General features: G+C 56.5%; 1 protein-coding gene across 1 annotated transcript in view; it reads left to right on the top strand.

Moving 5' to 3' along the window:
• Window positions 1-3,687: 3,687 nt before the first annotated feature.
• CNTNAP1 (contactin associated protein 1) overlaps window positions 3,688-11,974 on the top strand; it is a 17,664-nt gene continuing 9,377 nt past the window's right edge. The window contains exons 1-9 of the mRNA XM_019550504.1: window positions 3,688-3,838; window positions 4,333-4,526; window positions 5,094-5,241; window positions 6,967-7,170; window positions 7,330-7,514; window positions 8,064-8,207; window positions 10,296-10,557; window positions 10,767-10,916; window positions 11,026-11,197. Of these exons, the coding sequence (XP_019406049.1) occupies window positions 3,688-3,838; window positions 4,333-4,526; window positions 5,094-5,241; window positions 6,967-7,170; window positions 7,330-7,514; window positions 8,064-8,207; window positions 10,296-10,557; window positions 10,767-10,916; window positions 11,026-11,197 (1,610 nt within the window). The remainder of the gene's footprint in view (window positions 3,839-4,332; window positions 4,527-5,093; window positions 5,242-6,966; window positions 7,171-7,329; window positions 7,515-8,063; window positions 8,208-10,295; window positions 10,558-10,766; window positions 10,917-11,025; window positions 11,198-11,974) is intronic.

Genomic DNA, 11,974 nt, shown 5'->3' on the forward strand with positions numbered 1-11,974 from the left:
GGCGGGGCGAGGGGGGCGCCGAGCCGCCCCCCGCGCCCTCTCCCCCCAGGCGGGGCGGTGAGGGGAGGGGGTCCCTGCTGCTGCTGCTGCTGCTTGCAGGGGCCTAGGGGGCATGCTGGCAGCAGCCGCTCCAGCGCCGGAGCATCCTCCCAGCCCCGGGCGCTGAGGGGAGCGACACTGCAGTCCCCCGCTGTCGCCCAGCCACGGGGTGGGGACGGGGAGGAGGCCAAGGGGCACAGAAGAGCCCACTCCGCCCTCCGCCTGCACCTCGCAGCATCCTCCTGAAGGCCCGGCAGGGTTGGCCTCATGCCAGGGCCGCAGCCTGCCCAGCCCTGCCCGGGTTTTCCATGGAGGCCGCTGCTGCCTTGGGCTGTGCCAGCAGCTTAAAGCCAGGCCCCCCGATTACTCATGCCCTGTGGGGGCCCAGCGGGCTGGTAATGCCGCTCCAGGCCTCTCAGGATGGTAGGCCTTGCCTGGGGGCCCTGCGGCAGGGCTGTGCTGCTGACGTGGGGGTGGGACGGGTTGCTAAGGCAGGGTCTTTCTGCTATGTAGAAACAGGCAATTCCCATTCCCTCAGGAGTGACCTGCTGGCAGGTGGAGTGAGAGCAAGGCTTTTCTGAGGGCTGCTGCTGGGCAGCAGGGAGCTGGAGCCTGCCAGGCAGGGGAGATGGCAGTGGTGGATTGGTGTGATGGGGCAGGAGAGACAGGCTCCAGCAGGCAGGGTCAGGAGCATGTGAGTACCAACCCTGAGAGTCATTCAGTGGCTTTGCCAGAGCTTGAGATCCTCTGTGGGTGAGACCCTTTGGGTGGTTGCTCTTTGGTCTGGAGCAGTGTGCCCTGCAAGGGAAGTGTGGATGATGACCCTGCAGACTGAGGTGGGGCTGGCAGGGCGGGCTGGAGAGACGCAGCAGCTGCAGCCTGACTCCCCTGCTGTCTGCCATTACCCATCCCAGGGCTCTAGCTCCCCGACCAGGACCGCTAGGATTCAGGCAAGCATCTGGGCCTGTCTGCATCCCTGGAGTCAGCAGAAACAAGGCTGAATGCCTGGGGAAAGCTGATGGCAAGACCATGTGGCCACTGCTCCCTCCCTCTGGTACCCAGGTAGGATCTGAGCACAGAGCTGAGTAGCAGGGAATCCTGAGCCCTTGTGCCAAATCCCTCTGGGTCTCGAGTAAGCTGCAGGTATTCCTCTCTTCCTGTTCTCCCCTCTCCGGCTCCAGGCAACACCTTCGGTGGGGGGGGGGGGGGTCTGTCCTCTGCAGGGCTCAGCCCCAGCCCTACAAATTATGCTAGGAGCTGTGGGACTGCCTTGCAATGGCTGCTTTTCGCCATGAGCTAGGGCAGGTGCCCTGACATAGGCTGTCCAGGCAGCCTTACTCTGCTCCCTTAGGCTGGAGTTGGGGTGAGTGTTTGAGCCTGGTCTGCTGGATCCTAGCATGGCCCAGGCAAAGCACAGTTCATGGTGATACTAATAGCACAACCCCTGCAGCTCATGCGGGTTGGTGCCTTCGGGGTGTCTTGCACAGTCCCAGACCGAAATTAACCCTCCAAGCCCTATAGGATGTGAGGGGTTTCAGAATTACACCCTGCAGCTTAGTAGAAACCAGGTAAGGTTGTGGGCCATCTGGACGGAGAGAGGAACATGACTTAAAAGCTGACGGAGTTGGAGGCTGAGCAATTAGTGTAGCCCCCTGTACTGTTCCTGTTTGCCTTACTGTATTGTTGTTGGATCCAGCACAGCTGAGGGAGGGATAAGGGCAGGGGGTAGCATGTAGCCAGCTAGCGTATTGCCTGGAGCGCAGAAGAGGGAGTGAGGAAATGGCTCTCCCAGCTGATACCCTACCTTCAACCTGAAGCCTCTGCAGTGGGTTGTACACTGCTCTGTCAAGGCCCCTGGAGAGCAGGGGCTGGGCCCAGTCTCCATGATATTGGATGTGTCCAGCCCCATTCCAGTCCCAGCCCAGCCCTATCTGGAGTCCTCTGCAGAGGCCAAATAAATTAGCATAGGCTCCTCCCTGCCAGGCCTCCGGCTCCCCACAAGCAGAGGCTGTGGCAGCCCAGACCCTTTCCAGCACATCCCCTGCACTGCGCTGCAGTGCGAGCTGGGCCTACGAGCTGGCAGAATGAAGTGAGGGGCTCCCATCACTTGCCCCCCTGCTCATGTATGTCAGAGCCTTCAGTGTGGAGGCTGGCTGGCCAGCTGGCGGCTGGCTGGCTGGTGCAGGCAGCATCTATGCCTGCAGAGGTGTGTCAACACTCTGCAGTGGGAGGAAAAAACCGGGAGTGAGAGCAACCGGGAGCTGCTCTGCTGCTTCAGTGAGCAAAGCAGAACTGGAGCTCTGCGCAGAGCGTGTCCTAGGTTGAACCGGGGAGGGGGAGGGGCAGCTCCACACAGAGCAGACCCCTCCCAAAGCTTTGTTTTGCAAAAAGCAATGGTCCCAATTTGTCTAGTGCTGAAGCATCTGTAGCAGGCCCCTATCTGTAGGCAGCATAGGAGCCCCCCACCACATCAGCAGCCTCTGCCTGACACGGGTTCATCCTGCTGAGTGCATGGGGGGTTGGACAGGAGAGATTGTTTTCTAGGTCAAGGTGAACCCAGTTCAGTGGTAGTCCCATCTCTGCAGTTGGAAACTAGCCTGGGATGCTCCCACCCTGTGGCTGTTCTCCACTTTTGCCAGCGTCCCAGGGCTACCCATCACTTGTCATTGCTCATTTGAACAGACTGTGGCATCCCTCTAGGACCTAATGGGCAAAGTCCATCCTCATTCTGTTGGCTGCCTCTGGGTCAATGGCAGCTCCACATGTCCCTGCAATGTGCATTTCCCCCTCTCCTGCACAGCCTGGACCCTGCCTGCTAGACAGGGGACAGAGTCCCGGTAAACAAGATTTTCTGCTCCAAGATGACTGGCATGTGCATGGGATGTATGTGTGGCATGTGTGCATGGCATGTTTTACATGGGATACCAGCCTACAGCGGGTCAGGAGTGTACTGCTGCTCCACAGACTCAAATAAGCTTCACAGTGGCTGGAAGAGGGGCAGGGGGAAAGGGTGCATTGAAGTGTTGGATCTTCAGCATTGGGGCAAAGGCTGGCTTCAGCATTAATGTCCCTCTGGAGCTGTCACTTACGGCCTAGTGTAGGCCTGGGTCATCTCCTGCTCATGGACTGAGCAGGTGCTGAATGCTCCATTGGAGCCAGAGACTTCTTGTTTGCTTTGCCAGATGTGCATGCAGCTGCACACTCTCCTACAAATGAGCCAAGCCATTGTCCTGTAAGTACCAGATCCCACAAAGTCCTGGGAGGCTAGATTCCTGCCCCAGCCAGGGTCAAGGGCTTTAAAACAGGACTTTCTTGAATGTTGCCTGAGGCTGTCTAAGACTGTGGCTGAAGCTGCATGCCTGCAGGTGCCACAGGGGTGCAGATTGTATGATGCAGGGGGTTGAGTGTAGCTTGGATGCTGATGGAAAAAGTCAGGGGGGCAGTACAGGAGCAGACTCAGCATCTGGGACCCATGTCAGGAGGAGACCTTGGGCTACACTTCTCACAGTGGGAGAGGTCCTTTCCCTGCTGTGGGAGGTCCCACTAGAGCACTGCAGCCATGGGACTGGCCCTGGTGGGCAGCAGGTCCCATTAGCCTTGAGCCTTTCTGTGGCGTCTGTCATTGGGAGATGGTGAGAGGTGTGGGGGATGTGCCAGTCTGGGCAAGGCAGCTTTAACCACAGCCTCTCCCCCACAGGACATTGTTACGATGACCTGGTCGCTCCTCTGTACTCTTCGTCCCTCGGTGCTTCCTCCAGATACAACATCCTCTACACACCTGGCTTTGCCCGGCTCTACAGTAAGTCTTGCCCACCTGCCTGGGGTTGGGATCCCAGCCTTTAACTTGAGGGCCTAAGAGTTTCCAGGGCACTGGCATGTTGCAGGCAGCAATAGCAAGAAGGCCTGAGAATGAGAGCCAGGCTCCCAGGGGATTTCTTCCTTGTTTGGTCTTTGGAAGAGCAGAACAAGCTGCCTGGTCTTCAGAACCTCGAGCAATGGTCCTGGGGTCCCAACAGTGTGTGGCAAGGGACCCTCTGGGGCCACCCCTGCCGCCCTGACATGCTGCTGGAATTGGGCTTTGTAGACCCCCTCAAGCACTTGCCCCTGCTGCCTTGAGCAGCTCTGACCACAGCCTCAATGCCGTGGAACCCATAACTCTGCATCTAGGATGAGGGGGCCCTCCCCTGAGCAGTAAAGTGGGAGGGAGCCACTGGTCTTGGAAGCACAGAGGGCTGAGCAGGCAAAGCCAGGTTGGGCTATGGGGCTGAGCTCTTACCATTCCTCCTTGTGCAGGCAGCAGTGGCTGGTCTCCAGACCCCAGGGACAAGCAGCCCTGGCTCCAGATTGACTTGATGCAGAAGCACATGATCAATGCAGTGGCTACTCAGGGGACATACAACACACGTGACTGGCTTACCCACTACACTGTACTCTATGGAGACCACCCAAGCAGCTGGAAGCCCTTCTTTCAGCGAGGGAGTAACTGGGTATGATGTTGTTTCTGTCCCCTCCTGTAGACTCCCTGCTACGTGCTGGAGTGCTCCCATGGGCATGTGAAAAGAGTCCATCTGTCAGGAGCTGGGGAGCAGCTGTCTTCCCCGTCCCAGCTCCTGAAATGGAATGGGTGGGCAGATAAAAGCTTCCCACAGCACATGACCCACAGAGGGCAGCCAGGGTAAGCCTCCCGACACTCTGGGGGCCTGGGGTGAAGGGGGTGAAGTCAGTGAAGGGGGACAGTATGCCTCCTGATTCCAGCTGAAAACAGCTTCTGGGTATTGGACAAGGAAGGGCCCAAATGGAGGGGCCATGACCTACTCTGGGCTCTTGCACTTTCCTCAAAGGCAGCTGGGTATGGCACATGGGCTGGATAGCCTCAGCTCCTGGGCTTTTCTGTGCTTCCTATCATAACTGGTGAAAGTGAGTGAGGAAGAGCTAGCGAGGGAACCATAGGGGCACAGTCCCAGAGCTTGGGAGCGTGACTGCCCTGGAAGGAGGTGATTGTTGGCTGTCACACGAGTGCAAGGCTTCTGCTGACCTTGGGCCTTCTTCCCCAGACGTTCTTTGGGAACGTGAATGAGAGTGGTGTGGTGATCCATGACTTGCACTACCCCATCCTGGCTCGCTACCTCCGCATCATCCCGGTGGGCTGGAACCCCAGTGGCAAGATTGGGCTACGCCTGGGCCTCTTTGGCTGCCCCTACCGTGAGTGAGTGGGCCCTGGGGATTGAGGGACTGGGACAGGATGATGGGGCTGGCCCTGCTTGGCCACTTGCACAGGTGCTTCATCTCACCCCAGGGCAGAGCAGCAGGAAGAGGGTCTTAGCCCCTGCACAGGAGAATCTAAGGTTTATGGAGAGGTGGGGGTTGTGAGGTCAGTAAACTGGAGAGCTGGCTTGACCTTGAGCCACATCCCTTGGTACCCATCACAGTCTAGGCTGAGCACAGCCAGTGGGCTTGCAGGTGACTGGGGATAAAATGAAGGGGAGCTCATTCAGCTCCGTGATGCCACCAGAGCTGAACTGCAGCCCCACCTTCTGGAAACTGCAGTGCATGTGCCAATCTTGGAGCAAAGCAGGTGAGTCGCATCATGGAACCCCAGAGGCCGGGGGTCCCCAACCCCTGGGCTGCTGCCCAGTGCTAGGCCGCAAAGTGTTGGCTGCTGGTCCGCGGGAGGGCTGGCTGCCAGACAGGCAAACTGTGGACTGAAGGTGACTGGTATACTGCAGACCGGCAGCCCAACCCTTTTTTTTACTGAGTACAAAAATGAGTTGTCTGCCTTCTTGCAGTGTAGCGGTCGCTTTCAGTCCGAGGTTTGCCGGTCCTCGGCATAAAAAGGTTGGGAACCCTTGCCATAGGCAATACATAAGTGGTTGGCAGTGGGGGAAGGGGGAGGGGGGAGAAGTGTGCGCTGCTGCCGCTAGGAATTGGCTTTGGCCAGGCTGTAGCCCTGCCATCAGCACCTGCATCCTGCTGTTGGCACAGAAATCTAGGGGGGCATGTTCCCCACCCCCCAGTATGTCACCTATGTCCTGACCCTTCAACACTGATTTGTCCTGAGAAGCATGGCATGAGCTGGGCCCTGCACCAGCCATTTGTAAATGTCTCCCATGTGGTTTGAAACCTAGCACAGTTCTTCTGCAAGTGAGATCCCAAAAGAAATTACACCATAAGGGGGGGAAGAGCTGCTATTGCAGAATATTCAAACACTGCATCTGCAAATGCCAAGGCCTGGGAGGTGCAGTTGCCCAGGGATCACATGGTCTCACATGGTCCTAAAAAGCATGAGCCAGAGGACCTTTTTCATTCCAGTAAAAGCTTTACAAAAGGAGTACGTCAGGATCTGCTGGCAGTATTTACAAGCATCATTAGACATCTGCTTCTCTGTCCTGGGCACTCCCAGCCTTTGCTCACCCATGTCCTGGTTGAAAGGCCATGTGACAGGCTAAAGCTTCTTGTGTGCTGGGCCCCTTGATTCAGCACCCATCCTATAATGTAAGGTCAGTTCAGCATCATGGGATCTGTCTTGCACAGTCAACAAAGCATTAGGTTGGGTCATTCCTGCAGCTAGGCCTCTTGTGTTAGGATTGAAAAGCCTTGATTTCCCATGACCCAAGCTTCTGTAAATCCTGTCATGTCACACAGCCTATTTCCTGGCGGTCTCCTCCTGTCTGAGGGCTGGATCTGCTCTGGATGGGTGCAGAGACAGGTGGTGGGGGGGATACAGGACTTGTGCATGGCTGACCAAAAATGGGAACCAGTCTCAACACTGTGGCTGTGGCAGGAAGGTAACAAGGAGTCTACTCTCTGCTGGGCTGTCCTTGGGGCAGAAAAATGAAGTCTGTGGCAGGAGGGTGGAAATGGGGTGTGGGCAATTTGGTCATCTGTCCCTGGTGGTGTTGTGATTTCAAGCCAGATTTCATCACCCAGGGTCTGATGTGCTCTACTTTGATGGGGATGACGCCATCTCCTACCGATTCCGAGGCAAGACTGTCAGCACCCTGCAGGACACCATCTCTTTCAACTTCAAGACGTTGGAGCGGGACGGGGTGCTGATGCATGGGGAGGGCTCGCAGGGTGACTACATCACTGTAGAGCTGAAACAGGCCCAGCTGGTACTGCACATCAGCTTAGGTGAGCCTCAGGGATCCCAGGGGACAGTGGTAGTGGTGCTCTGTCAGGTTGAGGGGCTGGGGGCTAACAGGTAGGGATGAGCTTTCAGCAGCAGTGGGGCAGAGTGCTCTTTAAGTACCCACCCCTATGGACAGTAGAATGACTGACTGCCCTCCCTAGGAAGCAGCCCACTGCACTCCAGTGAGGGGCACACAACAGTGACAGTGGGTAGCCTCCTGGATGACCAGCACTGGCATTCACTGCATATTGATCGCTACGGCCAACATGTCAACCTGAGCCTGGATGGGGAAGTCAAACACTTCCGCTGCAATGGGGATTTTGACCAGCTGAACCTAGACACCGAGGTGAGCCATTCTGGCAGGTGCGGTGGAGGTGGGGGCTGCAGCTGGAGCAGGTGGAGATGCTTCCTGCTACAGAGCACAGCCAGAGCAGTATGGAGGTCCCTGCAAGGGAGGCTTGGCCATAGTGCCGTGAGTGTTCCCCCCTCAGCTCATAGCTCTGCCTAGGCTCCAGGCCCTGATAACATCTCTCCCACAAGCAGCTGCAAAGGGGTCAGACACAACTTATCACATTGCTGGAACAACAGCTGGAGGCAGCTCATCCTGTACCATGTGATGCCCTCTAAGCCAAGATTTGGAGATAAGCCAGTAGCAGATCATAACCAGGGCCCTCCCTGTGCTATGGGAGATCTCCACTCTGAGCTGGGTGTGGATTAATGAGGGGGATACCCCTTGACTGGGGAGAAGGGGCCCAGGATATGGCTCAGCAGTTAGACAGAGCTCCCCAACCCAGCTGAGGAGAGAGTGGGAATGGGTCCCTGCAAGGCAGGCATGCCTTCCCATCCATGCAGACGGTGAGCAGTGCCCCAGTCGTGTGTCCCTGCTTCCCCACAGGTGTTCTTTGGGGGTGTGGTCAACCAGGAGAAGCAGAGGCTGGTCTATCGGCAAAACTTCCGGGGCTGCATAGAAAACATCTACTTCAATGGTGCCCACATTGCTGATCTGGCTCGCAGGAAGAAGTCCAACATCCGTTTTGAGGTGAGGGGCTTGGGCAGGGAGAAGAGGTTGAAAGACCTGGAAGACTGGGAGAGAGCAGCTGGGAAAAGAGAACCATGGCTTGTCCCTTGGCCTGGGGACCTTTTGCGTGGCAGAGTCTCTGGCTACAAGGATGAGGGCCATCAGCCTGAGCTCAGTGATGAGGCTGAAGCTACAGCTGGCCCAGTGCCAGTAGCTGGCCAGCCTAGCACTCGGTGAACTGCCCCAGATCAATCCTGAAAGGTCGTCTTGGGCCTGGGGCCATCGGCTACTGTCACTAGGCAGCAGGAGTGATGGGGAGTGAGCTCACCATGGAGGCTTCAGATAGGTCACAACTGCTCCCCATAGCCTGAACGAGCCCATACATCTGAGTTGCCAGGGATGGCTCTCATGTCAGCTGCCTCTCTGCAGGGCTTTCCATAGTCCCATGCCCTGTTACCCAAGCTCAGCAGAAATCCCTCACAATCCCTAAGCTCTTGTGATGATGAGCAGGGGGTGGCTGAGGGCTCTGGGCTCCTTTCCTAGGATATGCCCAGTACTGGAAGAGGGACCAGCCCAGCATAACTATAGGCATTTGACATCTTGCCAAACTCCATTCAGTCACAGTCTTCTTAATCCTAGAATCTCCTTCATGCCAGTAGGCAGCCACTCGGGGGGCCTTCTGGGGTCAGGAAGAAGTTAAGGTACTTGTGCCATTAGGATCTGCGCCCCAGAGCCTTGTCCATATCAGCCATGTGATAGCAGACCTGTGCCCTACCCCACTCCTCTGTTAGGGGGGTTGAATCTCTTCCTGCAATGAAGTGGCCCTAGCCTCATCCTGTAGTCGGCACTACCCTGGGAGCATCACCTCACCCCCATCAGGAAGGGGAACAGCCACCTGCACCCCTGGGAACACAGCCCTAGAGTCTAGACCTATGCCAGACAGGAGTGAGGAGCAGAGTTCCTATCTGCTAGCCCTGCCCAGCTCCAGCAATGCCAGCCACCTTCTCCATGGCTGCTGGGGTAGTCTCCTGGGTCAGGAAGTAGCTGGGCTGTAACCCCCTGTCCCTGCCCCTCTTCACAGCAGCAAGATATGTGGCTATGGTGCCACTGATTCAGGGTTAGGGGGCTAGGTCCTGGTGGCCACAACGCCCCCTAGTTTCTTTGTCTTTCATGAGTGCACTCCCCTTCAGTCACCCACCAGACCTTGATGTGATAGTCTTTTAGAAACCAGGAAGGCTGCCCTAGGGCTTCCCAAGCCTGATCGTGGCCTTGTGACCACAGGTGTTTATGGTCACTGCCTTTAAGGGCCAATTGCTTGGGTTCTGTCCTCTCCAATACCTACACCCATGCCTTGCAGGTGTTGCTGTACCATCACTCTCCTCTTGGGGCTTCAGCCTCCACCCCTTTTCTCTAGCTGAACCTTCTAGCTTGGGCCTGCTGTATTAGACCTGGCTTCTAGGCACCAGTTCCAGTCTTGCCCTGCCTGCCAGGCTCTGGGTGCCCCACATGCTGCTCTGCTCCAGGCTCTGGCTGAGCCCTACCAGGGCTCAAGGCCCTCAGGTGCCCCTAGGGCACTAATGGGACCTCCAAACCCACCCCCACTCACAGTCCCTTTCAAATTGCCAGTAATAAGCTGTAGCAAACTTAACCTGCCCTAGGTGTATCCATTCCACAACAGTAGTTAGCTACCTTGAAGCCAGGTCTTCCCTTACCCCGGGTTGTGGTCCTTTTGTAAGGCACTAGTATTTGGCTGACAGTACTAAGAGCAGCTCTCAAGTCAGCCTGGCATTCCCCAGCAGTCTTTCTGGCCCAGAGCTCTTCATGTAGCAGCCTATAGAGCTAGCTTCCTGGCCAACTGGGGTCCTGGGCTTGCCTGTTTCAAGTCCAGCCACTTTCTGGTCAGGTGATTTTCTAACATAACCTCAAGTTTCCAGTGCCTGTTTCCTTGCAGTGAGCTCGCTCTAGGCAAAGAGCAGGTGCAACCCTTTACCCTGATAAGTCTCTCCACTGCTTGGCCTTTCTTGCTGCAGCTTTTCTTCTTAAAGTAACAGGAGCCACCAGCTCTTTGTGACATGTGGCTCTCACTGGGTCTTGTGTGGTTGCTTCCAGGGCCGCGTCGGCCACTACTGCGAGAACCCACCCTACGCACCCATCACCTTCGCAGGCATCAACAACTACCTGCAGGTACCGGGGATCCCACGCAGGAACCGTATGTCTGTCAGCTTCAAGTTCCGCTCTTGGGATACGGTGGGGCTACTGATGTACACCAGCTTTGCTGATCGTCTGGGTTCCTTGGAGATGGTGCTAAGTGAGGGCCAGATCAATGTCTCCATTGCCCAGCCTGGCAAAAAGAAGCTGGAGTTTGCAGCAGGTACAGGAGCTCGGGAAAGGAGGCTGGGGGCCCATGAGGCCTGTCCATCAGGGACTTGTACTGGGAGGCCCAGGGCCTCGGCAGGGAATTGTCTCCCACTCTTGCTGCTGGTTACATGAAGGCTCCTGGGGACTAATGGGGGGCAGCAGACCCTTTGCCCACCATGCCCCCATCACCAAACCCCACGTACAACTCCTCCTTGCTTCCAGGGTACCGCCTCAATGATGGCTTCTGGCATTCAGTGCTGCTGGTGGCACGGGATGGCTCAGCTGTGGTAACCATCGATGATGATGATGGGGCAGAGTTCCGCGTGGCGCACCCTTTCCAGCTGCGCACTGGGAGCCAGTACTTCTTTGGGGGTGAGTGGCCCAGGCTAGGGGGGGATGAAAGCAGAGGGGGCAGGGCCAAGGGAGGTTCAAACCATTGGCAGCACTCTCTCTGTCTCCATCCGTCTTCTCGATGATCCAGGTTGCCCCAAGCCTGCCTCCATCACTGGCTGCCTATCGAACCAGACTACTTTCCATGGCTGCCTGCAGATGATAAATGTGGATGCACAACCTGTGGACTTGGAGTTACTGAAATATCACCGCCTGGGAAAGTACTCGGATGTGTTCTTTGACATGTGTGGCATCACGGACAGGTACCACATCGGATGGATGGATGGATGGACGGACAGGGCACCTGTTCTGAGCCCAGCTTGTACCCCTTAAGATGTATTGCTGGGGTGGCTCTCCTTCAGTTCTGCCAACCCTTGAAGGGACAGTAGTGTAGTGGCTAAATAGAAGGGTTGTTTAGCACTGCCATCTACAATTACTATTTCAGCTTGGGGTGGAGTGTTTCAGCAACCTTGTGCCTTCAACCATGTGGCCTTTGACCCTGACCACAGCCGCCTAGATTTACTACTCTGCCTGCTTTCCCACAGCCTCTCTGACTAGGGGCTGCCTGCAGAGAGCAGCTGACTGCTGTGTTCTAGCTTGGTCTTTACATGCTTTTGAAATGGGGAAGCTGGAAGCAGCTGGCCTGCCCATGAAGGGCAAGCCTCCCCACTGCTACCCTCCTTCAGAGGAAGGAAGACAAGGGGTACCCATTGCAGTGGGGATGGGAGAAACTCAAGAGACCTGGGCTTCTGTCCTTGTCCTGTCACTGACATACCTGGGTAAGTCCATGCATCTCTGTGTGGACCTCACTGCCTCCAGCAGTGAGAATCACCTTTCCTGTCCTCCACACTATGCTGTGCTGCCTACCTGAACAATTTCCTTTGGTGCAGGTCTGCTGATAGTGGTAGATGGAGCAGATTGCCTAGCCTGGGTAGCTGTAAACCTTGTTTCATAGTTTCATAGTAGCTAGAGTCGGAAGGGACCTAGGTAGATCATCTAGTCCGACCCCCTGCCTTGGCAGGAAAGAGCACCGGGGTCAG

The sequence above is a fragment of the Crocodylus porosus genome, unplaced genomic scaffold, assembly GCF_001723895.1.
Source record: "Crocodylus porosus isolate Cpor-Errol unplaced genomic scaffold, CroPor_comp1, whole genome shotgun sequence".
Taxonomy (NCBI): domain Eukaryota; kingdom Metazoa; phylum Chordata; order Crocodylia; family Crocodylidae; genus Crocodylus; species Crocodylus porosus.